Below are 27,094 nucleotides of genomic sequence, written 5' to 3'. Positions count from 1 at the left end.
GTCTTCTGTGTTTAGTATCAAATGCCTGAATTTCACATCATGTGAAGTTTGAGGTCTTGGAATATGGTAGGTGATTCATGTATAAATTATCTATTCACTGAAATTATTAGTGGTAATTCCATATCCCTGATGATGGGTGATTAGGTTTCCTGGTTCATTAAGACAGTTCAGTTCTGGGCCTGCTCCAGCTTCTGGCTCTGGTAAATTCATCTGTTTGAAAGTTGGTGGAGCCCAAGTGGTTTAGGTGAGAGAGTATGCCCTCTTAACTATTTTCTGTTAAGCATTTTTCTGTCTTTAGCTAACATAGTAAGTTGGCAATAAGAAAATAGAAACAAACTAGGAAGAACAGTTAATTTTTCCTAGTGCCTTTTTGCCACATCAGCAAAATTGGTGTGTGTAAAATTAAAGCATAAAACCCTGAATTTATTTATATTGTTCTTCCTCCTCCCCCTGAAATTTACTTGACCTGAAATGTCCAGGTACTTACTTTTTTCCCTCAGATACTTTTAAAATGTACTTTTTGCTGTATAGAAGAGGTCCCAGATTTGTAAAACTAGATTTTCCCTTGAAATTAATAAATCTATTACACTTAATGCAAAAATTCACCTTTATTGCTTACATTGCATTGTCTGTTTTGTGTATGTGTTCATTTTAGCACCCACAGTGCTACTCACTTTCTTTTTTATTCAGCATGTTTTACTCCCTAGGTTTTATTATCCTTATCTCTTAAATTATCAGACTTTGAGATTGAACCAAAATGTGTGTGTTGTAAGTTTTTTACCTGTTACGTATCTAATGGGCAGCCTTATGATTCATTTAGGTTCTGTTGCCTGCCGCCCTGCTTAAAAATCAGAGGTTGTTTGGCTAATGTGTTTTCCAGTACCTTAGCTTTAATAGGATTGCTTATTTTCATTACAGATTTTTAGATGACCCACATAGGTCTTGGAGTCACATAGCTTCTTCAAATGTGTGAGTGTGTGTGTGTGTGTGTGTGTGCGCGCGCGAGCGCGTGCGTGCGCTAATTCTAGTTCATTATGTTTGCTTGTTTTTTTGAATGATTTTATTTATTTATGGCTGTGCTGGGTCTTTGTTGCTGTGTTTTCTTTTTTCTAGTTGCAGAGAGCAGGGGCTACCGTTTAGTTGTAGTACGAGAGCTTCTCCTTGTAGTGGCTTCTCTTGTTGCAGAGCATGGACTGTAGGGCGTGTGGGCTTCCGTAATTGTGGTACGTGGGCTCAATAGTTGCGGCTCCCAGGTTCTAGAGCACAGGCTCAATAGTTGTGGTGCATGGGCTTAGTTACTCCGTGGCATGTGGGTGGGATCTTCTCAGAACAGGGCTCGAACAAGTGTATCCTGCAATGAAAGACAGATTCTTTACCACTGAGTCATAGGGAAGCCCTAGTTCATTCTATTTTAAAGCAACTTGATTTTTAATTTTTTTTTAAACAAAATCTGTTTTATGGACTTAACCTATCTAAAAAAGATAATTCTTGAAAATGATTTTCCTTTTCTTTTTTACCCTAGTCAAACTGTTAAGCATACTAAAATAAATCTTCAGTACCATGTGTCCCAGAGAAAGCAGGGGAACAGAGAATAGTGTGTGTGTATGTGTGCATGCGTGTGTGTGTGTGTATGAGACAGAGAGAGCAGTGAGAAGGAAAGAGAACACTCTGGCAACAAGTCATCTTAGAAGGAAAATGCCAAGGAAGAAATACAGGTGCTCAGTAGTGAGGCAAAAGCTTCAGGTTCCGGTGCTATTGAATGAATTGGCAAGAGTTATAAGGAGAAGTTGGGTGAAAGAATTTTGATTTATTAGATGAGATGTGTTTTAGTGCCAATCCTGTGATTTCATTTCAGTATAAAAATGTTTATTTTTACATAGAGATGAAATAAGCTAACACTAATTGACATTTTTATATGGTATGTAAAATTTATTTTTGAAATTCAAAGTAACCAAATAGCAACTACTTATTTAATGCCTGCCATATACCTAAAAATTGTTCAGAAACAGTGTAAAAGGTAAAATACAATCTTGGTCCTTGGGGAAATAGGTTCTCATGAAAAGTTAATAATTTATGTCATAAGGCTGTGTGATTAATAATTGCCAGTTAAGTGGCAGACCCAGCAAGTTGAGTTCAAAGGAGATAGGAATGAATCTAGATTTGATTGGTCTAGCAAGGGTTTGTATAGGAAGAAAGAGCTTTGAGGATGGGTAGGATTCAAATAAGCAGAAGATTGGGACCATTTATTTGTGCATCATTTATTGAATACCTCTTTGTACCAGACATTATACTAGGCATTAGGGATACGGAATTGAATTAGATATATTAAGTAAGATAGATTTTTCTTGGAGGCAGTCTAGTGGAGGAGACGCTATTGCAAATAAATAATATAATGAATTAGGTACGAAGTGCTGTTGGAGCTGTATAGAGGGAATTGACTCTTACTTGGAGAGAAAGCTTCACTGAAAGGATTATATTTTGAGGGGAGCCTTACAGGATGAGTAGAATTTCTCCAGATATTAAGGTGGGGCTGAGAAGGAGAAAATATTTTCTAATAGAGAAAACAGCAGTAGAAAGGCATGGAGTTTGAAAAAAGCATGGAGTGTGTGACAGTATTGTGTAAAGTTCTTTGCAAGAAATAGCAGATGAAAAGGTTTTTTTTTTGCACACCAAGTTGAGGACCTGAAACTTAGGGAGTATAGCCTCTGGATGATTAAGAACACTGGATGATTAAGACTGCCTGGGTTTGAATTAAGACTGCCTAGTTCTGCCTCCGGAGAAGGCAGTGGCACCCCACTCCAGTACTCTTTCCTGGAAAATCCCATGGACGGAGGAGCCTGGTGGGCTGCAGTCCATGGGGTCGCTAAGAGTCGGACACGACTGAGCGACTTCCCTTTCACTTTTCACTTTCATGCATTGGAGAAGGAAATGGCAACCCACTCCAGTGTTCTTGCCTGGAGAATCCCAGGGACGGGGGAGCCTGGTGGGCTGCCGTCTTTGGGGTCACACAGAGTCGGACATGACTGAAACGACTTAGGAGCAGCAGCAGCAGTTCTGCCTCAGTCATTTCACTGAGGACAAGATACTGAGTATCCCCAGCCCTCAATTTTCTCATCTGCAAAATACAGTTAATAAAGTTACGGGATTTTTGAAGGATTAACAGAGACAATTCATGAAAATTTGTACCATAGTGCCTGGCCTGACACATTATTGAAAGTTTTAAAGTAGAGGGATGACCCAAATGTTTTGGTTTTTGAAAGGTAACATGATATTGTTGATAAGTGATTACTGATTAAAATGGAAGAGACTAAAATCAGGGTGTCAGAAGGTTAATGGAGTAGTCCAAGTGTAGAATGACCATGGCATGGATGAATTATGAGAAAGAGAAAAACCAAATATGACACAAATCCTGAGTAATAATTAGAAAGTAGATATACAGGAGCAATGACTGGATGTGGGAATGAAACAGGTAGAAGAGCAAACTTTTTTAAGAAAACAGTAATGAGACTAATTTTGCTTTAGTGATTGTTTAAATTGAGCAGTTGTAGTTAGAGGCAGAGATTGGAGTGATAGGTAAGAGACAGGGGATGGTTAAGAAGGACTTTGAAAAATAAGTTTCAGACTTTTGTCTCCTTTATTCATTAGTCCTTTTTGGACTAAACAGGAAAGGGTAGAAAAGAAATTAGGGTGGAAACCACCCCAGTATTTTGAGTAGATTTATTTAGCTGTGCTTTGTACAATAAAGGGGGAGGAAAAGTAGAACTTAGATTTTTCTAGTACACAAAGTGATAAGAACTTGAACTAGCATTGCAGCAATGGAGATATTAAAAAAAAGAGAGAGAGAAAATTTTAAATAGAACTAGAGTCCAGAAAGAGAACAGTGACATCGAAATTTTAAATCTGAGTGACAAAGAATGATGATATCATAACAAAAATAAGCCAGGAAGGAGAAACTAATTTTTGAGGGAAGGGGATCGTGTTCAGAGAACCACCACAAATTAAAAGGAATTCAGGGGATACCTAGAAATTTTGAAGACAGTTCTGTAGTATTTATTGGAGACGGCAATGGCACCCCACTCCAATACTGTTGCCTGGAAAATCCCATGGATGGAGGAGCCTGGTAGGCTGCAGTCCATCTGGTCGCTAAGAGTCAGGCACGACTGAGCGACTTCACTTTCCCTTTTCACTTTCATGCATTGGAGAAGGCAATGGCAACCCACTCCAGTGTTCTTGCCTAGAGAATCCCAGGGACAGAGGAGCCTAGTGGGCTGCCGTCTGTGGAGTCACACAGAGTCAGACACGACTGAAACGACTTAGTAGTATTTATTGAACCTTTCCTTAAAGCATGTGGCTAATGCATGCTTCTACCCCTGGCAGCTGGGTGGGTTATACCATTTTTCCTCATCAGGAGATTTTGATGACTCTCAGTCAGAAGAGCATTGTCGCTGTGTTGATATAAGACAAGTGGTACTGGAGTAGCATTCTGAAGACCTCAGTTTCAATCATGACTCTATCCCTTACTAGTTGAAACACCTGGAGAGAGCCATTAACTTGTGTGAACCTGTTATCCTCTCTGTGAAATTGAGATAAAATTGTCCTACCAAACTCATAGGATGTCTCTGAGAATCATAGGATTGTGTATATGAAAGCATTTTGTAAACTGTAAACAAAGCACTAGAAATATATTGTCATTGCTATATAAATTAGTGTACTGCTACTGCTGCTAAGTCGCCTCAGTCATGTCCGACTCTGTACGACCCCCATAGACGGCAGCCCACCAGGCTCCCCCGTCCCTGGGATTCTCCAGGCAAGAACACTGGAGTGGGTTGCCATTTCCTTTTCCGATGCAGGAAAGTGAAAAGTGAAAGTGGAGTTGCTCAGTCATGTCCAGCTCTTAGCAACCTCATGGACTGCAGCCTACCAGGCTCCTCCATCCATGGGATTTTCCAGGCAAGAGTACTGGAGTGGGGTGCCATTGCCTTCTCCAAACTTAGTGTAAAGATAAGTAATTTAGAAACTGTAACTCATGTTTCATTAATTCAGTAAATGTTCATTAGTACCTATGTTCTAATCACTAGGTATATGGCGATGAAAGACAGCTTGCTCCCTTTCAAGGAGCTCATAAGCTTGAGGGGGAGGCAAGGTAGTTACAGTGTAGCTGATAGGCACCACGCTGTAGGCGGCATCATATGCTTTGCTATGAAACCACAAAGGAGGGGGCACCATTAACCTAGCCATCTACAGGAACATTTTTCAAGAATTGGAACACTGATATGAAGTTTAAGGACAAAGAAAAATTAGACAAAATGTGGAAATAGTGTACCCATAAATAATAGGGAATGCAGTGTACAGAGGTTTTTTTGAGTGATGTTATTTTAAAAATGAAAATAACATCTGGAGTATAGTATGTGACTGGAATATGAGTAGTGGCAAAAGATGAGGGTTGGAAATATAGGCAAGGGTCAGATTAGAAGGGATTTTGTATGACATGTTAAAGTACAGAATTTGGATTTTACGTGATGCATCCAGTTTTGCAACAGGTGGATGTTGAGTTCTGAATTTTAAAAAGAGTATTCTGAGTTACTGTGAAACCTGGGCAAAATTGAAAAGATTTTTGTAATTTTTGGGGAAAAAAGTACTTATTCAGTGTCTTGGAACCAAAGGGATGAAACCAGGTAAGAGAATTATCTAGGACCTGTTTATTGGCTGTGTTAGGGTGAGGAAGAAAAAGACTTTTAGGATAATTTCCAGATAAATAACTATATTGGTTCAGAGGGAAAGTTCATGCATTAAGTTTTGGCTGTGTTAAGTTTAATATACTTATGGAACATCCAAGTGGAGATATTTAATAGTTAAATAGGGATTTCGAGTTTAGTGGCACAGTCTGGACTGAGTAATCTATTTGGGAGTCCACAAAATATAGATTTTGGTTGAAGCCATAGTTATGAATGAGAGGAGTATAATATGAGGACCAAGGACAGAATCCTCAGCCACACTGTCATAGGATTAGGAAAAGGACTAGAAGTTCATGAGATAGGCTAATCAGGTATGACCAGAGAATTATGGGAAAAACCAGGTGAGTGATTTCAAGAACCCGAGAGAGAGAGAGTTATAAGGTGAAGGAATAGAGCAGAAGCCAGATAAATGTGGGTTGAGGAAAGAAGACAAAAAGTGAAAAAATGACGGTATCCACTGTAGATTACTCTTTCAAGAAGCTTAGTTGTAAAATATACGATATATATGGCAGAAACAGGGATGAGGAGTAAGGGAAAATTACTTTTGGGGTTGTTTTTAAGATCATAGAGAATTGCGTACAGTCTTCCCTTAGTATCTGTGGGGATTTGATTCCAGGATACCCATCCCTCTTCCAAAATCAGTGGATGCTCAAATCCCTTCTATAAAATGGTGTAATATTTGGATATAGCCTATCTGTATCCTCTCATTTACTTTAAATCATTTCTAAATTACTTATAATACCTAGTACAATGTAAATAATATGTAAATAGTTGCTGCTGCTGCTGCTGCTGCTAAGTCGCTTCAGTCGTGTCCGACTCTGTGTGACCCCATAGACGGCAGCCCACCAGGCTCCCCCGTCCCTGGGATTCTCCAGGCAAGAACACTGGAGTGGGTTGCCATTTCCTTCTCCGATGCGTGAAAGTGAAAAGTGAAAGTGAAGTTGCTCAGTCGAGTCCGACTCTTAGCGACCCCATGGACTGCAGCCCACCAGGCTCCTCCGTCTATGGGATTTTCCAGGAAAGAGTACTGGAGTGGGGTGCCATTGCCTTCTCCGAAGTAGTGCTAGAGAGGCAAATTCAATATTCTCTTTTTGAAATTTTATTTTTAAAATATTTTCTATCTGTGGTTGGTTGAATCCTCACATGCCAACCTGTCATTTTGGAGGGCTGACTGTATGTTTATCTCCTCAAAGGGAAGACCCCATGGAGAGTTGGAGGCAGGAAACACAGAATAAGGGCATGGGTGGGTGGGAAGGGTGACTGAAGTGAAGATGTTGGGGGTGGGGTGGGATTCAAAGCACAGTAGAATGTTTAGTATTGGGTGGGAGGAATCCTCTTTCTTGAGATAGGAAGAAATGTAAAGATGGATACTGGTATAAATGTAGATGGAGAGGAGCAGAAAGATGACATTTGGTCTGAAGGTCTCAATTTTCTCCAAAAAAGATGCAAAGTTGATTACTGAGTAAGAGAGAAATTAAGTTTAGGATTCAAGGAAGAGGTGACCATTTGAAATCTCCACTGAGGAGAATGGGAGAGAGCACAGACAAGGATGTTTAATTGGATTGCTGGCAAGTGCCAATGACCAACAAAGTTGGAGACCATTAATTTGTATAAGCACTGAACTATTTTGATGATTTTTTACTTAATGTCCAACTTTAGAAACTAGCTCATTCAAGAATTGGAGTTTTATAAGTAGAAGTAGAAAAGAACAAAACAATTCAGGATGTTGTTTAAAAAGTGGGTGGTTGATGGGATAGCTTCAAAATTACAGGAAGCAAAGGTTTCCAGAAGTAGTTGATTAGGGGACATGTCCAGGTTCTTCATATAATTGGAGAACAAATAGAGAAAAGGGAGTGAGTCTGAAAGCATTAGAAATTTTGGTCATGGAGTAAGAGATTGGAGTTCAGGATTTCAGAGGTGGAGCAAAAATTATGGGCAAGGCTGAGAAAGTTTAAGTGGAGTGGAGCTCAGAACCTCTCATTTCTTGGGTTTACATAGGTCATCTTCAGGGACATTGATGATGGTGGTGCTTAGAGAGGAGAAAGCTTTTGAACTAGGAACCCGAGTTTCATGTGAGAGTTGACCAGAAGTATAGTAGATGGCTGCTAAGTCACTTCAGTCGTGACCGACTCTGTGCGATCCCATAAACGGCAGCCCAGTAGGCTCCCCCGTCCCTGGGATTCTCCAGGCAAGAACACTGGAGTGGGTTGCCATTTCCTTCTCCAGTGCATGAAAGTGAAAAGTGAAAGGGAAGTGGCTCAGTCGTGTGTGACTCTTAGCGACCCCATGGACTGCAGCCTACCAGGCTCCTCCGTCCATGGGATTTTCCAGGCAAGAATACTGGAGTGGGGTGCCATTGCCTTCTCCGTAGATGGCTAGGACAAGAATAAACTAGCCAGAAGACATGAACCTCAAAGGAGGCAGCATTTTCTTCTTCACAGGAGTGATGATGTTAGATGTGGAAATGGAGAGCTAAAAGACTGTAGCCTTTTCTGCTCAGAGTGGTGGGAATTCTGGAGGCTGAATTAAGAGGATTGGGAGGGAGGGGAACAGCCTGAGCATGTTCTTGTTCAGTCGCTGAGTCCTGTCTGACTCTGCGACCCCATGAACAGCCACATGCCAGGCTTCCCTGTCCTTCACTGTCTCCCGGAGTTTGCTCTTACTCATGATGTGAATAAAAGAAATACAGAGAAAAAATTCAAGAAGAACTTATTTTGGACAGTTGCGAGTAATGGCAGTGATGAAAAGCACAGACATCTGAATGCTACTTTGGAGTAGAGTTTTCAGGTGGCACAGGCTGTGCCCCACATTTTTTTGGAGGCCTCACTGGGCTGATAGTTTGGAGTCTTTGCTTAGGGTTGGGCAACAGGGGAAAGCTCCTCTGTTTATTGGCCATTCACATTGTATGTACATACATTTATGTGCTGGTTTTTCCCTATCTAAAACTTAGAAGAGTTGGAACACAGGAATAGTTGGCTAAAGACAAATTAGAAATGTAAAAAAACAATTAAAAACCTAAAATTAGATGGAAATGCTTTAAAAGTACCTTAGGAGTTGCAAAATGGTAGTAGAGAATATTAATTTCTCAATTAATAGCAAATTCAACCCTCTATTGACCACCAGTGTCAGTAATTAATTTCCTATCAGGCCAGATTCTATTTGGTCAGTTTTCTTTTGCTTAGTTATATCACCTGCTATGGCTCCTTTTTCCACCTGCCAAAGAGCACAGTGCCTTTTTGCCTCTTATTTTCTTATTTACTGATACATTAAAACATTTTTCCAAAACGATCTACTCTCCCGTTTCAGTGTTGTGTTTAGTTTTCATCTGCTTTTACCTATGGTGACATTTCTTCACCCCTCTACCTGCCCATTCCTTAAAAGGTATTGCAGCTGTTGTTGAGATTTAAAAGTATGCCTTGAATTGAAAAAGAAATGGAAAACACAGGTCTGGGGGCAGTGTATACTTGTTTCCCCCAAATGAGTAAGACATTCTGACTCTTGGTTCAGGAGGAGCAGTAGCTCGGTGTGACTTGCAGTGGGGCATCACAGTGTGCGTGAGAACATGCAGTGCCACAGGTGGCTGGCTGATGCAGGGGAGGGCCTCCCACTTAGGTTTTTAGGAAGTTCTGTATTTTGAACAAAGTTCAGCTATTAGTGGAATTATGTTGTTGATTATTAGGAATTATGTTCTGCATAATCTGGAATGCAGCATCTTAAACAGTATCTCTTTTCCTGAGTAGAGGAAAAATTCTCTTGGCCTGATGAGAAAAATATCCCAGTTTGATCTCAGAAATTTTTATTTAAGAGATATTTAAACTTTATATTTTCATAATGTCCCAAAAGTAACTTTTGATTTATTTAGCAATTGTTAATTTCTGTAGTTTTTAAACAGTTGATTTACTGATAGTGGCAAATTTGGTTATAGCATACAGTATGCTGCTGCTGCTGCTAAGTCACTTCAGTCGTGTCCGACTCTGTGCGACCCTATGGACAGCAGCCCACCAGGCTCTGCCGTCCCTGGGATTCTCCAGGCAAGAACACTGGAGTGGGTTGCCATTTCCTTCTCCAATGCATGAAAGTGAAAAGTGAAAGTGAAGTCCCTCAGTCGTGTCCGACTCCTAGCGACCCCATGGACCGCAGCCCACCAGGCTCCTGTGTCCATGGGATTTTCCAGGCAAGAGTACTGGAGTAGGTTGCCCTTGCCTTCTCCGATAGCATATAGTATAATAGTCTGTTTAATCTTTGGTTGAAGAAAAACATACATTAATAAAGGTTTTTATTTTTTTAGAATCTGACATAGCTATATTTGAGCGGCCCCATGGACTGTAGCCCACCAGGCTCCTCTATCCATGGGGATTCTCCAGGCAAGACATAACTGGAGTGGGTTGTCATGCACTCCTCCAGGGGATCTTTGCAACCCAGGGATCGAACCCGGGTCTCCCGAATTGCAGGTGGATTCTTTACCATCTGAGCCACCAGGGAAGTCCTATTTGGGGTACTTTAATGCCTTGTTCTAGATGCAGTAAAATAATGGGAATAAATGTGTTCTCAAGAAGGGGGCGGGAAAAGCAAGTTTTGTTTTACTATCAAAAAAACGTAAAAGCTAGAGAGATTGATGATTTCAAAGTCTTTAGAAATGGTTTATATTCCTCTGCTTTAGTTTTTATTTCACTTCTAAGAACTGAGCTCTTCCTAAATCATTTTTCTGCTATGAGAATATGGTTATTTATTATTCTTTCTTAGGTAATTGATAAAATTCTAACCCAGTCCCCTGTTTTAGTTACTTTAAGTTGAACTGTGAAGAAGCAGTCCATCCTATACTTTGCCAGTCTTCTGTATAATAATTGATAATCACAGTGATGGTCAGGAAGATACTGTGTAGTCTATGCCCATACACAAAGTGAGTTTTTTCTTTAAAAATTTATTTCAGAAAAGAGAGAAATACATTTGGGTCTATATGTAGACTACATTCTTACTATAAATTTCTTTCTTTTTTTTTTTGAAAAACAAAGTACTGTTTGGTAAAAAGCCTAAAACTGCTTCAACCCAAGCTGATTTTGAATGCATAAAGAGGTCATTTGTTGGATTCAGTTAAAAAGGAATAAAAAATTTTAACAGATATATAATAACTTTTCCTAGGCACATGACCTTAAGGTAGATGCCATTGAAAATGGACTTTCATGTTCTCTATTCTACTTAACAGATTTCAATTTAAAACAATACAGTTGGTAAATACTTGCGGAAATCATAAATATATGCTACAGGAGTAAAAAGGCCAACTATTTCAGTAGTTAGACAAGTGGAAATTGTGTTTTAGGATAAATTTGCAGCAATAGCATTGAACATGTATTTAAAAAGTGCTGTATCTTAAGCAACTTAAATGGAAGGGAGGATGATTTGCTTATAAAAGTGTTTTAGATGACGAAAAATGAATCCAGTGGCAAGGAATGCACTGCTGTCAAAAATGTGTGTAAAGATTTTGAATGAAACTGTTATGTGAAAAATGAAGGTGAGAGAAAAAGCAGTATTTTATTAATATTATTTTAAGTATATATATGCATCTAGATTAATTTAAATCTGTAAGTAAACGTTTGGCTGTTTTAATCTATATTTCTAGAAATTTCTGGGCTTCCCTGGTAGCTCAGCTGATAAAGAATCCTCCTGCAATGCAGGAGACCCTGATTTGATTTCCTGGGTCAGAAAGTTCCCCTGGAGAAGGGATAGGCTACTCTCTCCCATATTCATGGGCTTCCCTGGTGGCTCAGACCATAAAGAATCCGCCTGCAGTGCAGAAGATCTGGATTCAATACCTGGGCTGAGAAGATCCGCTGGAGGAGGCATGCCAGCCCACTCCAGAATGCTTGCCTGGAGAAACCCCATGGACAGAGGAACCTGGCAGGCTGTGGTGCATGGGGTCGCAGAGTCGGACACAGCTGAGCAACTAAACACAGCACAGAAATTTCTGCTCAAGTTGGCCAGCAGGCATTGTTTTATATATTTTTATTGGGAAGTTGGTCAGTCACCTTATATTTGGGATTTCTATTTATGCTTGTATGATATTATATTTATTATACTTCATTTAAGATGAAGAGTGTGTAATATGTTTTGAGAGTTTTATCAAAAAATGTTTTAGTTAGCTTTAGTTAAAGCTAGGGAGAAGGCAGTGGCACCCCACTCCAGTACTCTTGCATGGAAAACCCCATGGATGGAGGAGCCTGGTGGGCTGCAGTCCATGGGGTCGCTAAGAGTTGGACACGACTGAGTGACTTCACTTTCAGTTTTTCACTTTCATGCATTGGAGAAGGAAATGGCAACCCACTCCAGTGTTCTTGCCTGGAGAATCCCAGGGGCAGGAGGCCTGGTGGGCTGATGTCTATCGGGGTCACACAGAGTCAGACACGACTGAAGTGACTTAGCAGCAGCAGCGGTTAAAGCTAAAACATTTCTTTTAGTTAAAGAAAGCTCTAGTTATCCTGAAAAAACTTAATTTTGTGAGACAATTCATTTTTCTAATAATTCTCATGTTATATATAATTTTAAAAAGAAGTATAATTTGATTTCTCTTTTTAAGAAAGCTTTTAAATGTTAATACCTCTATCTAGTAAATGAAGAAACAAAACAAAAACTTAAGCTTTTCAGTTTTGACTCTTACTTACCTAGATCCATTGATTAGTTTTTATGTTAATATATTAATAGTGATTTTTTTTATTAATTAAAAAAATTGCAGCTGTTCCTTTCCCCCCAACACATCGCTTGACATCTGAAGAAGTATTTGATATGGATGGGATACCCAGGGTTGATGTTCTGAAGAACCACTTAGTAAAAGAAGGTCGGGTAGATGAAGAAATTGCACTTAGAATTATCAATGAGGGTGCTGCCATTCTTCGGAGAGAGAAAACTATGATAGAAGTAGAGGCTCCAATTACAGGTACACTTATTTATGTTTTGGATATTATTTTTTTTTACTGTACCATTATTTACCTAATTATAAAACTGTTTCTTCTTCATGCATATTATATACTAAATTAGTATTACATGGACATTATCTTGAATTTCCAGATTATTTCCTATAACTTTTGAAAGTTTTTGCCTGTTTTCAATGAAGAAACATGATCCTAAATAATCTGAGTGCAGAAGTTAGTCTAATATGCTTTTATGAAGGTTTCATCAGTTGAGTTGGCCATCATTGAATTTGATTCAACAAATACTTATTTACTATGCTTTCAGTCATCAGGGGCAAATACCTCAGTGCCATATCAGATACCAAAAATGATCATTCAGAAGTCATCAGAAAATAAGGAGTTAGAATGGATATTTTACTGCCAATATAATTTTATCATCCTAAGATGTGCATGCTTGACTTCCTAAAGAAGAGTTTTATAAATTTAGATGAAAATTTTGTCACTTACTACAAATTTTAATACTCTTGTTATATCTTGTTCTAGATCTTGAGCACATGAACAGTTGGGTACACATTATCCCTGTCATGACTCTTCATAGATTGCTTCCGTCTTAGATCTTTCTTGATAGAATTTTATGCTCTCTCTTATGTAGACGAAATTAGAATTTAAGTAAAATTTGTTATTTTAGAGTTTTTTTTTCATATCTAATAATCTTCTTGTTTCAGTGTGTGGTGACATCCATGGCCAATTTTTTGATCTGATGAAACTTTTTGAAGTAGGAGGATCACCTGCTAATACACGATACCTTTTTCTTGGTGATTATGTGGACAGAGGTTATTTTAGTATAGAGGTAATAATCATATACTATCATTTGATTTGCTTTTAAGTGTTATCATAGATGATTTCTATTACTTCCTCATAAAATAAGTTCTTTAAATTACCTGTGTTGGGTTCTTTTTAATACTTCTGCATATTCTGAAGTTTTTAGGTAAAGCTATTATTTATTCCTCTTTTGTCTTGCAAACTATTCTCTTAATTTTTTTTTGTGTTACTGTAATTACCATTTCCCAGTGGAAATTATAAGCAAAATGAGGGGCCTTTATTGCCCTGTTATCTAGTGGCCCTGAGGAGCTAATGCTGTTTATCTCTCTTGCCCTTAAAGGCATTTAGCCATGCAAAAAAAAAAAAAAGATTAATTGTATTTTTCTAATTAAATAAAATAGAATGCTTTTATCACTTAAACTCTACTGCTTCTGTTTTTCCTCCTGTAGCCATTAAGACCCAAGTATATCATATGGAATCTTTATGTATTCTAAAAGTATTAATCAGCTTTTAAAAACTTGAGAGGCATTAAAATGACCTGTTTATTATCACTTAATAGTAGATTGTTCTTTTTGCTCCTTTTATTTTTCTAATTATAAAAATTAAGACATAGAACAATTTGTGTTTTCTAATATATGCATTTCTCCCCTTTTTTGGAATGAAAATGAACTCCTATTATAATGTTCTGTAACTTCTTTTTTTTTATTAATTCCTATGCTCTGATGTCATGCCAGTTCAACTATAAATTTACAGCATCATTTTTAATAGCTGCATTGTATTCTGTTGACTAAACTAGTCACAGTCAATCAATTCTTATTGTTAGGCATTTAAGGTATTCCCAGTTTTTTGCCATGGCAGTTGATGCTTCAGTGGACCATATTATTTATACGTCTTTATATATTTGCCCAGTTATTTCTATAGGACAAATTCTTAGAGGTTAAATTGTTGAGTAGAAGCTCCGCAAATAGATAGGTGTGTTATCATTAATGTGTTTCAAGCATATTGTAAGCAGTTAACATGCTTGATTAATTTTTACAACAAAGTTATGAGGTAAGTACTATTATTTTATCCATTTTATAGAGGAGCCTGAGGCTTGGAAAGGTTAAATAACTTGCCCAAGGTCATATTGTTAGTAAGTGGTGGAGCTAGGCAGTTTGAGCCTGTGCTTTTAACCATGTCCTCCACTAGATATTGAAACCTTACCTGATGAATTTCTATGCCAGTTACTGCTGTTTACGTCTCCTGTAGTGTTTTCAGCCTCTGTTCTGAGGTATACTGGGATCCCTGGTGGGAAAGGGAGCTCCAGGCTCTGTCCATCCAAATTCCCTTGGGAATTTTATCATCCTGAGTTGTTCTTTCTGTCCATAGTGTCATCATCAGCCCCTCTCAGTCTTCCCTTGGAGCCTTCAGAAAGCTAGAAATTGGCCCTTCTTGATAGAAAGACTGGGGCCTTTGACAGAAACAATAGAACAATTTTAGGAAGCTTAGTTGGTAACTGAGCGTTTGGTATTAGAGGGTTTTGTAGCAGACTTTTTTTTTTTAAACAAGACTTTTTCTTTTAAGTTTGTTTTTTTATTTTCAATGTGGACCAATTTTAAAGTCTTTATTGAATTTGTTATACTTTTGTTTTTGTTTTCTGTTTGGTTTTTTTGACACGTGTGATCTTAGTTCCCCCATCAGGGACTGAACCCCCATCCCCTGCACTGTAAGTCTTAACCACTGGACCACCAGGGAAGTCCCTGTAGCTGACTCTTTTAATTCATTTTATTGTTGGAAAGTAATAAAGAATCAGAATAAGTGAAAAGGGCAGGTATTTATTAAGTACTTACCAGGCTTAATTATTTTTTTTCTTGTGAATAAAATGAAATGTGTTACACATTTCAGTTAACCTTAACTTGTTTCAAACAAAGTTTGTGGGATTCCCTGGCAGTCCAGTGGTTAGGACTCCACACTTTCATTGCCAAGGACCCAGGTTTGATCCCTGGTCAGGGAACCAAGACCTGCAAGCTATGCAGTGCAGCCAAAAAAATAAAGAGTTTGTATTTTCTTTTTGTATGTGATCATGTAAACCAAACTTATTTACATATGAAATAGTCTTTCCTTTTTTTAAACCAAATAAGTAATATGTGAGTCTGTTTCTTAGGTGTATTTAGAGAAAAATAGCTGCTGTTCTAATATTCTTTTTATTTAAAATTGCATTGTCTTTGAATCATTTCAGATAATAAGCACTTAATTATATAAGGCAACATTCATAACGAACAAAGTAAACATAAAACATGACTTATCTCTTCATTAGGCAGCATGGCATAATGCTTAAAATCAGAGGATTAGAATCCTATCTCCATTACTTAGAGGTTTTGTGATTTTGGACAAGTTACCTAAGCTCTTTGCTTCTGTTTCCTCATTTGTAAAACAGAGATAATATTACATACTTCATAGAGTTGTTTGAGGAATAATTAGTGCTTGGCATATTATGAATACTCAGTAAATATTAGCTGCTATTATTTTTGACATTGTTACTGTTTTATTTATTGGTATACCTAAGGAGGAGACCAATCTGCTAATTGTTTTTACAGCAAACAATTTGTAAGTCAAAAGTAAATTATTTGACTCATTTATTCAACAAATGTTTACTGCTCTTCTTCTACTTGCTAGGTACTTTTCTGATCAGGTGTGAATAAGACAACAAAGTCCCTAATTTCATGGAGCTTATGTTTTAGTAAGGGACAAAGAGAAAAAGATAATAAAAAGATAATGAAGAGTAATAGAAATTATAAGGGTAATAGGGTTAGAGGAAATGAAACAAAGATTAACAAAAACATAAGATTAATTCACTGGAAACATTTTCTTTTGTAGTGTGTCTTATATTTATGGGTCCTGAAGATTCTGTATCCAAGTACATTATTTCTTCTGAGAGGCAACCATGAATGCAGACACCTTACTGAATATTTTACCTTTAAGCAGGAATGTGAGTACTGCCATGAGAACTATTTTCACTTCCTCAGGGTTCTTTTAGAGTGATGTGGGTAGTAAGAGTTTGAAGATTTTACAGTGTAAGATGTAAGAACAGATTTTGTGTCCAAACATGTAAAACTTTCAGGAAGATTGTCTACAGTTCTCTAGTGTTTAATATTATTCAGATGTTTTCATTTCAATATTTCCTATTAAATTTGATTTTTACATATGTACTTAGGAACAGTTTTGAGCTCTGTGTATAGTTTTAATTTTAGAATTATTTTTTTTCTAACAGGAAGAATATGAACCAAGTGAAAAGAAATGTTGCATTGGAGATTTCTCTCCACCAATATTGAGACATTCCCATGAACATTCTTAGCAAATTAATCATCCTGTCATCACTGCAGATTGTTTTATTTATTTTTTAATTATGCAGATTGTGTTATACACACACAGTTGATTAATTGAAGGTCTTAGTCTACAATATTTATCCCATTTCTCTCAAATTTTTATGGCTGTGGTAATCTAATAGCTGTAAGCAATCATATAGTATAGAGTTTGACCTTTTCTCACATCTCGTAGCTATGTACTTGTTAGTACTCATGGCTGTATTAAGTCTTAGAATTAAGATTTAAAATTAGAAAATAACTTCAGATTACTGAGATGCAAAACATGATGCAATAAAGATCAGTATAGTGACAGGTAGTGGCAGAAGTGGCAAACTCTGATATAACTTCAAAGACCAGGTGGGTAACTTAAATGAATATAAGATGAGGCCTGGAAAGTTCATGCTTGACCTCAAAGCAATCAAATTAAAGTTTTTATTAAACTGCAGTGTTGGAAAACAGGTCTGTCATCAGACTACCAGTTTATAACCTCTGATTGCTAGATATAGATCTTCTCGTATTTGAATGTTAGAGTGTTAAGCAGTGAAATAGGAACTGAATTCTTTTTTTCTTATATAAGTAACAAGCCGTCCAGCAAAATCCCAAAATATCCAGGACTTTAAAAATATAAAGGTGCAAAGGAATACGTATGACAGACTTTTAAAAGTAGATGACCGTTTAATTCTTTAATTCTTTCTTGTGTTACGTTGACTTCTTGCTTCGCTGCTCATTGTAGGCTAAAGGAAACCCTCTGGTCCTCCAAAATAAGAATAAGATCTTTTCTTTTTTTTTAAATTGGATGGACTTTGAATTTTGTTGTGATGTTACAGTAGTCTTCCCTGTAACAAAAAAGTAGTCACTGACTCGTAGAATAAAATAATTAACACTGCCTTTAAGTATAGTACTAATTTTGCCTTACTTGGCCTATAAAGGTAAAGAGTTGAGCTATTTTTAGAGATTTGACTTATTTACTTTTAGTAATATTTTATGACTATCTGCTGCATACACAAAATAAATCTAAGGAGAGCAAATATTTTGTCTTTGTAAGTACAGTAACATTGCTTATCTTTATTGATTCTTATGGGTAAGATGCTGGCCTTTTTTAAAAAAAAAAATTTTTTTTATGCAGTAAAATTTACTCTTTGAAGTATTTAGTTCTCAACTTTAGCAAATGATTAAAGCTGTCTACCATCACAGTCACAATACAGAAAAGTATCATCCCATAAATTCCTCCTTGCTGCCTTTGATACTCACCCCTTTACCAACTCTGAACCCCTAGCTAAAACTTGGCTGTTATCCATATCTTTAATTTTTTTGCCTTGGTTTTAATAGTCATTTATGTATGTGCATGTATATGTTTTAAATGATTAACAAATTATGCAGTTTTCAATTACTGAATTTTTTCTTTTCTCTAGGTAAAATTAAATATTCAGAAAGAGTCTATGAAGCTTGTATGGAAGCTTTTGATAGCTTGCCTCTTGCTGCACTTTTAAACCAACAATTTCTTTGTGTTCATGGTGGACTTTCACCAGAAATACACACACTGGATGATATTAGGAGAGTGAGTATATATTTTAGTAACAAGAGTTGATTCCTATTTATAGCATTTTGTTGAGTAGAGACTAGAAACTTCAAACGTCTCTTCACTGCCAAGATTAGGTAATGGTAAAAATTAATATACTGGTATTTTAAGAAAATATCTTTTAACCATTCAGAACAATGTAGTATGCACAGTATTCAGAGTTGGTACCATTTTCCTTTGTCCATTCCATTCTCACTTTTGACAAGTTATTTCTGCTCTTTGTTTCTTTTTTTTTCTTTCACAGTTAGATAGATTCAAAGAGCCACCTGCATTTGGACCAATGTGTGACTTGCTATGGTCCGATCCTTCTGAAGATTTTGGAAATGAAAAATCACAGGAACATTTTAGTCACAATACAGTTCGAGGATGTTCTTATTTTTATAAGTAAGGAAAAATATTCAAGCTTAATCACATTTTAGTTGTAAAAATAGCATATGCTTTCATTATATAGAAAGTCATTATTTTACTTAATTTTCTCTTTTTCCCCACAGCTATCCAGCAGTGTGTGAATTTTTGCAAAACAATAATTTGTTATCGATTATTAGAGCTCATGAAGCTCAAGATGCAGGGTAAGAACTCTGTTTCCCTGACCCAAATTAACACCTTATATACAAATCAAACTTAGTAACCATAATTGATGCTTTACGATGCATATTAAGTTATTTGTTTTGCAGCTATAGAATGTACAGAAAAAGTCAAACTACAGGGTTCCCTTCATTAATAACAATTTTTTCGGCACCTAATTACTTAGATGTCTACAATAATAAAGGTAAGATGTTGTTGATAAAAAAATATTGTTAAACAACTTAGTATTTTAATTGACTTATTTTTTGAAAATATAGTAGAAAAGGGGCATTGTTTGAAACTGTAACTATCCAAATCTCTTTATGAAAAAATATAAGATATAAGGGAGGGGAGAGGACAAGAAATGAAAATCCAAAATGTGAAACTTAAGTCATAACATTAACCATTTCACAGCTTTGTCATTTACAAAAACTGCCTGTGAAAGAATGTTCTGAGGTAACTGTCAAGTAAAAATGCACATGATTTTCTCAAACTCCCCTTTCTTAAATCTTTTCTCTTATAATCAAGAGAATGTTTTCTTGTTTGCATAAAGCTGCTGCTGCTCCTTTGACCATTTCATGTATTTGGACTATATGGTTGTTTGCCCTGTTTCTTGTTTTATGTTCACTGATGTAGGTTTTCTTTTCCTTTCTTATTCTCTACTTTTATATCCACTGCCCCATGATGATTTGTAATTGAACCTTTATTTAATTCAATCCGACCTTCTTTCAGGAAGACAGTCTCCCCTTTCCTTTCTTTTTACTGCTCTTTCTTCCTTTTTTTCTTATGTCTTTGTAATTTACCTTCTTTTCTAGTGGTTTATATTCCATCTCCTTCCCTCCAAATTTAATCTGTCTGTAACAACTGGGTTTCCTTTAACTTGGAACATAATTCACTGAGAGATAATACCAAAGGATCTTAATCTAGTTAAGTGTGTGCCAAGGACATTGAAGATGAGCTTGAGTATGTTTAGGCAGTTCACATTTTCAGAAGAGGAAATCCAGAAGCCAGCTCCTATTCTGTCTTGACATGTCAGAAATTCAGTTGACTATGCCATAGTTCCCAAGGTCAGACAGGAGTGGTTGTGCCAGGAGTAAAGAACAGAGGGTTAAAGATTTTTTAAAGTACATTTAATGAGGTCATTGCTAAATACGGGTTTGTGGTGTGAGTTCAAAAGAGGAGCAAAATAGAGTTTTTGGAAGATTATAGGTGATAGTTAAAAGGTTAAAACATTTACCTGAGGTCAGATAGTAGCAGTAGCAGGCTATCAAATAGCTTGGATACAGGGTATGTTGTAAGAACTCCATACTATATTAATCACCAAAACAACCATACCATTGAGATTACCCGAGTTGGTGGTCTTTAGAAACTATAATGCCTCCAAGGATTATACCAGTGCTAAGATAATCATTTAAATTATATCTTGTTTTATAAATTTTGAAACTTCTATAAAGGTACCTAATGAAGCAAGCCTTCATTTTTAAAGAAAAATACATCTAAGTTTGGACTCCATTCTCCGAATTGATTTGTTACATTTAACTTTGTACCTGTAACCTCCCTTTGTTAGTATTAAAGGAACTGGTGTTCAGTGGTCAGTTGATTACTGCCATACTGGTTGTCCTTTGTGAGTTTAACTCAGGAGATTAAGGGATACTTTTCTTAGTACTCCAAAAAGAAACTCAAACCATTCAATCTGTCTTGTCAAAATCAAATGTCTCTTGATAGTGCCAATTCTGTACATGGTGTTAATGATTTGAGTGCTTACATGGTACAGGACGTGTTCATAATGTTTCATTCCATCTATAGGGCAATTTTCTAGATTCTTTATCTTTCTCTTTTTTTAAATTAAAAGCTTGGTATCAGTCCTTAATTTCTGAGGCTAAATTTGAAATACATTTATTTCATGGGAATTTCATCAGAGAAACAAAACTCTACATCAGCTAGAATCCCAAATCATGGAATTTAATACATACATTTCAGTGCTTTACATTAAATTAAAAAAAAGTAAGCACATAACTATTATAGTATCTGCCAAACATTTTATACTTTTTTGTAGTTTCACGTGAACTATATTCTCTGACCTTAAACTTCTGAGATAGGCAGGATGTTTTATAAATGAGAAACAGATTAGTTAAATAATTTACTATTACACATATGGTATATACTGTAGTTTAGATTAGAATCTAGCCCATTAATCCAATGTTCCATAAAATAATGTAACCAGTGCCTGAAATCTTTATCAGGTTAATTTAAGGTATTATTTATATCAACTTACGAAGCTTTAGAAAGATACTTGAAATTGAGATGAGTATGTTACTTTGAGTTTTTCTCTTTTGGTATTTTAATGGAATTTTTTCCTAAATGAAGTGAAATATTCCTTTGTAGTAGTTTCACTTGATTTCTTTTAATACATGAAATAAGTACATTCCTGTATTCATAAATAAAATGTTCCAAATGTTTCTTTTTCTTCTCTGTGTTTTTTTTTTTTCTTGCTTTATTTCCATTTAGCTGTCCTTTTCAGGTTGCCTGCAACTAAAAAGAACCCTCTTAAATTCCTCCAACTTGTATGAACTCTTAGACCTAGAAAATTGCTCATTGCTGTTCTGTGTTTCCTCAAAAAAACTGAGTTCTCACAATTTTGGATTTAGTAAACGTGCATGTTGGATTATTTGTATTGGATTATAAAGTATAACAAGCATTCTAGAAAGATTGGGAATTTCATTAATAATGACAAGTAAATATCTATGTTCTACATAAAACTGTGTTGGAAGCAAAAAGTGTATTACTACTAAAAATTAGTTCCTACCTCTCTACTACCCTTCATTCCACTCACCCCTTGACTTCCCACCCACCTTAAAAGATATTTTTTCTGCTTTTATGTGTTTTAGACTTTTGGGGCTAAAGACAAATTGTTACATTGACATTCAAACTTATCTTGCAGCTGCTGTATTAAAGTATGAAAATAATGTGATGAATATTCGACAGTTTAACTGTTCTCCACATCCTTATTGGTTGCCCAATTTTATGGATGTTTTCACATGGTCTTTACCGTTTGTTGGAGAAAAAGGTATGATTTTTGTTTTAAAAAAGTTGTTATACTGTTATATTTATTCCAGTTTACTATTGCAGGCACATACTACTTGCTAAAGGGAGCTGAAGTCTAGTTTCACTGTGGATACAGCTCTGCTTGTGTCAGTGGGTGTGGATATGAGAGCCTCAAAGATATTTGAGTTAGCTGTTTACAGCCCCCATGTGAGGGTATCTGGGGGACTGGGAGAAGACTTATAAATAGCCTGATGTTGTCTTCAGCTGTTGGGTTTTCTTTCTTTTTTTCTTTAGCTTAAATCTTTTATGAAGGAATGGAGAGATGGCTTTGCTTTGGAACTGACGCTTTTGCATATTTTAACATCACTCTTGGGGATGTCATGGCAATTCATGGGAGAATTTAATAGCCTTCATTTGGGGCAGTATTAGTCATTTTGTAGCAGCTCTGTACTGTCAGAAATGATAAAGAGAAATTCAGGTTCTGACCTAATATTTCTTCTCCTATATGGAGCAATATGTTATATGTATATAATTTTAGTGGTAATGGTTTCCTGATAATTTAGAGATTCCTATTAGTATGTACTTAATAGGCTTAAAAAAGCATAAATACTATTTAAGAGGTTTTATTTTTGTTTTTTATTTTAGTTCTGTAGAGTTCTTAAGACTTCCTTACTTTATCACATTCTTCTTTTTCCATTTTAGCGTTAATTTTCCGATGAGGCAATACCTCAGTTTCCATATGTGGAATATGAGTATTAGAGTATAGATATGATTGTAAAACATTTTGTTCTATATCCCTCTCTATTTTTTCTCACCTCTTCTATGTTACAAAATGTTCCTTTCTGCCTGAGATATGTTACTTCTGCCAAGGCATTTTTGGTTCTAAAATTCAGAGTTACTACTTAAACTGTATGTTCAACAGGTTTTTTGCAGATTCCCTTTGGGCTTCATCAGTTACTCCGTAGGTCAGCATTAATATGGAGATAGAATTACCCACTTTAGCAATTGAGAAGGGGGCCAGTAAAGGGCTTAGGTGCAAGGGATGCATTACACTTATAACCTTCTATCTTTGGTATATGAGAAATAGTTCAATCATAGCCTCATCAGGCTAAAGGGAATTTAAGAATTCATCTTGTTTATTCTCCTGCCTCCAGGCTAGACTGCAACACAACTGTTTTAACGTAGTATGAGTGGGATGGGGGGTGGGGAAAGCAGGGAAGATAAGTAGGAGGAAAACGGATATTTCTAATTTGATTTTCTGATGCCTCCACGAAAAAGGAAGTAGTTCGTTATATCTAATCTAAATGTTTATGCTATGAGTATTCAAACAAAGAGAAGTTAATAGGTTTTCTCAGCTAATGCACCTGTCAAAAACCAGGGCATCTGATTTTTGCCCTGGTTTTAGATAGAATTTTAGATCTCTTAGTGATCACAATCATGTAGTCTAACTCCTTTTGAGAGATGAGAAAACTTAATCTAGTTTCTGTGGCTCTCTCAGAAGTGAAAGTGGATTTCTTTCAGTGATCCTGTATTTGAAGTCTGCTACAAAGTGATCTTTTGTTCTTTTTTGCCACTCTATATCATCTTAGCTATTGTGAGGAAGTATTCAAACTATCTGACCATTTTTGTTGTTTTTCTGTGGATCTTCTCTAAATTATTCATATCTTTCTAAAATCAGAATTTCAGATTTGAACATTATACACAAATAGAATTCTAACCAGTGTTGAACACAGTAAGAAAATTTTCTTAAACTCTTTGCATATTTTTCCATTTTAATACACGTTAGCTGTTTAAATAGCCTATTTACTTCTTCATTCTAATGAAAATTTTCTTTTGGTGTGAAAATCTGCAAATGACTCTTCATTGGATTCCACATTGAGAAAACCAGTTTGACTCTGATCTAGTCCCTGGGAGGCAACTAACCTAGCCAGAGGCTTCCTTGAAGGCTGGTTTAATCCCAAAGTTAGGTGAAAGTAGTTTTTTAACCTTTTGTGGACTTTTTACTTCATTTTTAAAAAATCTTATGTTATAAAACTTGCAGCATATAAAAGGTAGAGCGAATAATATGATGAATTACTATGTGCCAATTATTCAGCTTTGACAGTTATCAAATCATGGCCAATACTGTGTCATTTATATCCCCATCCACTGCTCCCTATCCCACACCTCAATTGTTTTGAATCAGATCTCAGCTGTTATTTTTTGTATGTATAAATATTATAGAATGAATCTCAGAGATAAGATTAAAACCCTTTTGAGAACGTGGTGAAAGTTAGAGACTTTTACACCGCCCAGAAAATTTCATGTATGAAATACATGTATAATCTTTACATATGTAACATTTTGAGGATGCTCATAGATCTGAAGCGAATTGGTAATGCCATCAGGTTTATTGGCCGCAATTTAAGAACCTCTGTTTCAGAGAATCCAGTATGGTGTGATCTGCCATAGAAGGTCATATATGTAAGATTTGTTCATTTACCAGATTTTTTTTGGAATTAACAGGAGAAGGAGATTCTATCTGAGAGATTAAAGTAGCATTTGAACTGGGGCTTAAAGAATGTTGGAATTGTGCAGGTAGATGTGAGCAAGACAGTTTTAGGAGAAGGTACTTCCCAAGGCTGAGTCTGACAGAAAGAAAGAAATAAGGTCACTGACAAATGTTTAGGAGTTCAATTTGATTAGCAAGTAATGTTTGAAAGATGAAATGAAATGTTCATCACTTAGTTGTGTCCGACTTTTTTGCAACCCCATGGACTGTAGCCTGCCAGGCTTCTTTGTCCTTGGGATTCTCCAGGCAAGAATACTGGAGTGGATTGCCATTCCCTTCTCCAGGGGATCTTCCCAACCCAGGATTTGAACTTGGGTCTCCCACATTGCAGGCAGATTCTTTACCATCTGAGCCACCAGGGAAGCCTCTTCATACATTAGAAAGAATGATAATAGTAGAAAAAGAATGAAAAGTCAAAATTAGATCAGGAGGATTTTGATCATTTAAACAGAGAATCTGGAACTTTGATAAATGGTGGGATGTAACTGCAACAGAAAATAATCATGATAGTCATTTAGAAAAATTACTCTGGTGAAATGAACTGGAAGAAAGACTAGAGATTGGAAGACCTGTTATGAAACTTCATCAGGAATCAGAAACATAATGAAGCCCTGTTAACATCAGGAATGGAAAGCATGGGAGAACTCCAAGAACTGTAAAAGTAGAATCAGTGAGACTTAACAAGATTGCTTGTTTAAGAGGAGGGAATGATTGAATTTGGCTTGGATGTTTTGAGTGTGATAATGATAGTGCCATTAACACACGCTGATGAGAACTCCTGTTATTCTAGCAACCCCTCACTTCAGTTATAGGCTGCTCTTCGTCTTCATTGGGATTGCTAGGCCTTTGACCCTGTTGTTTTCTTTTTAATCTGATGCCCTTTTGCCTCTCTCTCTTCTTAACACACTCCCAAACTCTTTTCTCTCTTGTTTTTCTACTTTGTCCTATGAATCTTAGCCCCAGTAAAGTCTAACTATCCATTTTCTCCATTTTTACAGTTAGGATATAGAGTGCTACTGGAGATATTTATATCGCCTTGGGTCTTCCCTGGTGACTTAGTGATAAAGAACCTGCCTTCCAGTACAGGAGATGTGGGTTTGATCCCTAGGTTAGGAAGATCCCCTGGAGAAAGAAATGGAATCCAATCTTGCCTTGGAAATCCCATGGACAGAGGAGCTTTGTGGACTATAGTCTGTGGGGTTGCAAAAGAGTTGGACACAACTTAGTGACTAAACAACAACAACAATGATTTGGTATCACCCTTTGATTTCTAGCATTAGCTACGCTCTCAGTAGTACCCAAACATCTTTATGTCACTAGTCTCCTTCCCCACTTATTGCCACCAGGATGTATTCTAAAATTCTTTTTTTTTAACTTAAACATTTTCTTTTTCTAGCCACTTCCCTTACTGTCAGAGAAAACACATACCATCTATGGAAGCTTTCTCTGCTTACTGTTCCCCTGCTTTCTAAACTGCACTCATCTTTTTTTGGTGGGGGTGCTATACTGCATGGCTTTTGGGGATCTTAGTTCCCCAACTAGGGATTGACTCTTGGTAGTGAAAACATGAATTCCTAACCACTAGATAATCCTGATAAACTGCACTCATCTTGAATTCTTAGCCTGTTGAAGATGTGACCCTTCAATCCAGGGCTACTGTTTCTAACTTGTTCTTATATTCCATTATCCTGCTTTTTCAGGAAACTTACTTTATTACTTAGGTGTTCTATATCTTCAGACTCTCTCTACTAAGCTCTTTTGTAAATTGTTCAAATATATCTGATCTTTAAATAAAAAATAACATTTCCCCTATCTGATATCTTTCATTGGCCACTATTATGCTATGATTCTCTTGCCTTTCCTTCACAGCAAAGTTTCTAGATGGAAAGCAGTACACACGTAGAAGCTAGTATTTAGTAACCGTAAATGACCCTGGTAACTCTCAAACCTTAACCTGTCACATGAGGTCTTTGTACCTTGCCTAGTTTCTCTTGAGTTTCATTTTTTTGTTGTTTTCTTTTCACGTTTTCTATGTTCCAGCCATGAAACAGCATAGCCAACTTCCTGAATGTACTATATGTATATGCTCTTTCAAGTTTCATGCCTTAATACTTTTTCTTTATTTTTTCATAACAGTTTTGTTGAGGTATAATTCAAATACCATACAATTAACCTATTTCCATTGTGTACTTCACTGATTTTTAGTATATTCAGAGTTATGTGTCTGTCACAACAATCAGTTTTGAAACATTTTCTTGATCCTCCCAAAGAAACCTTGTGTCTGTTAGCAGTTCCCAGTTCCCTCCATATCTTCTCTCCAGCCCTGTGCAACCACTTGTCCGCTTACTGTTTGCACAGGTTTGCCTGTTCTGGAAATTTCAGATAAATGGAATCATGCAGTATGTAGTCTTTTGTGACTGACTTCTTTCCATAATATTTTTAAGGTTTATCCATGTTGTAGCCTGAGTCAATATATTATTCCTTTTTATGACAAAATAATATTCTACTGTATGGCTATACCACAATTTGTTTATCCATTCATCAGCTGATGG

The 27,094-nt window shown here is 36.5% G+C and overlaps 1 protein-coding gene across 7 annotated transcripts in view; it reads left to right on the top strand.

Annotated features, from left to right (window-relative positions):
- The window catches only part of PPP3CB (protein phosphatase 3 catalytic subunit beta), a 47,919-nt gene that overhangs the window by 2,461 nt on the left and 18,364 nt on the right, over positions 1-27,094 (top strand). For all 7 annotated transcript variants that reach the window (XM_070781935.1, XM_070781934.1, XM_070781936.1 and 4 more), the window contains exons 2-9: positions 12,463-12,663; positions 13,363-13,487; positions 16,316-16,427; positions 18,216-18,361; positions 18,627-18,766; positions 18,874-18,951; positions 19,057-19,151; positions 21,888-22,013. In XM_070781935.1, the coding sequence (XP_070638036.1) occupies positions 12,463-12,663; positions 13,363-13,487; positions 16,316-16,427; positions 18,216-18,361; positions 18,627-18,766; positions 18,874-18,951; positions 19,057-19,151; positions 21,888-22,013 (1,023 nt within the window). The remainder of the gene's footprint in view (positions 1-12,462; positions 12,664-13,362; positions 13,488-16,315; positions 16,428-18,215; positions 18,362-18,626; positions 18,767-18,873; positions 18,952-19,056; positions 19,152-21,887; positions 22,014-27,094) is intronic.

Source organism: Bos indicus, chromosome 28, assembly GCF_029378745.1.
Source record: "Bos indicus isolate NIAB-ARS_2022 breed Sahiwal x Tharparkar chromosome 28, NIAB-ARS_B.indTharparkar_mat_pri_1.0, whole genome shotgun sequence".
Lineage (NCBI taxonomy): Eukaryota > Metazoa > Chordata > Mammalia > Artiodactyla > Bovidae > Bos > Bos indicus.
Note: the sequence above shows the minus strand (reverse complement) of the source record. Positions and strands in the feature narration are given on the sequence as shown.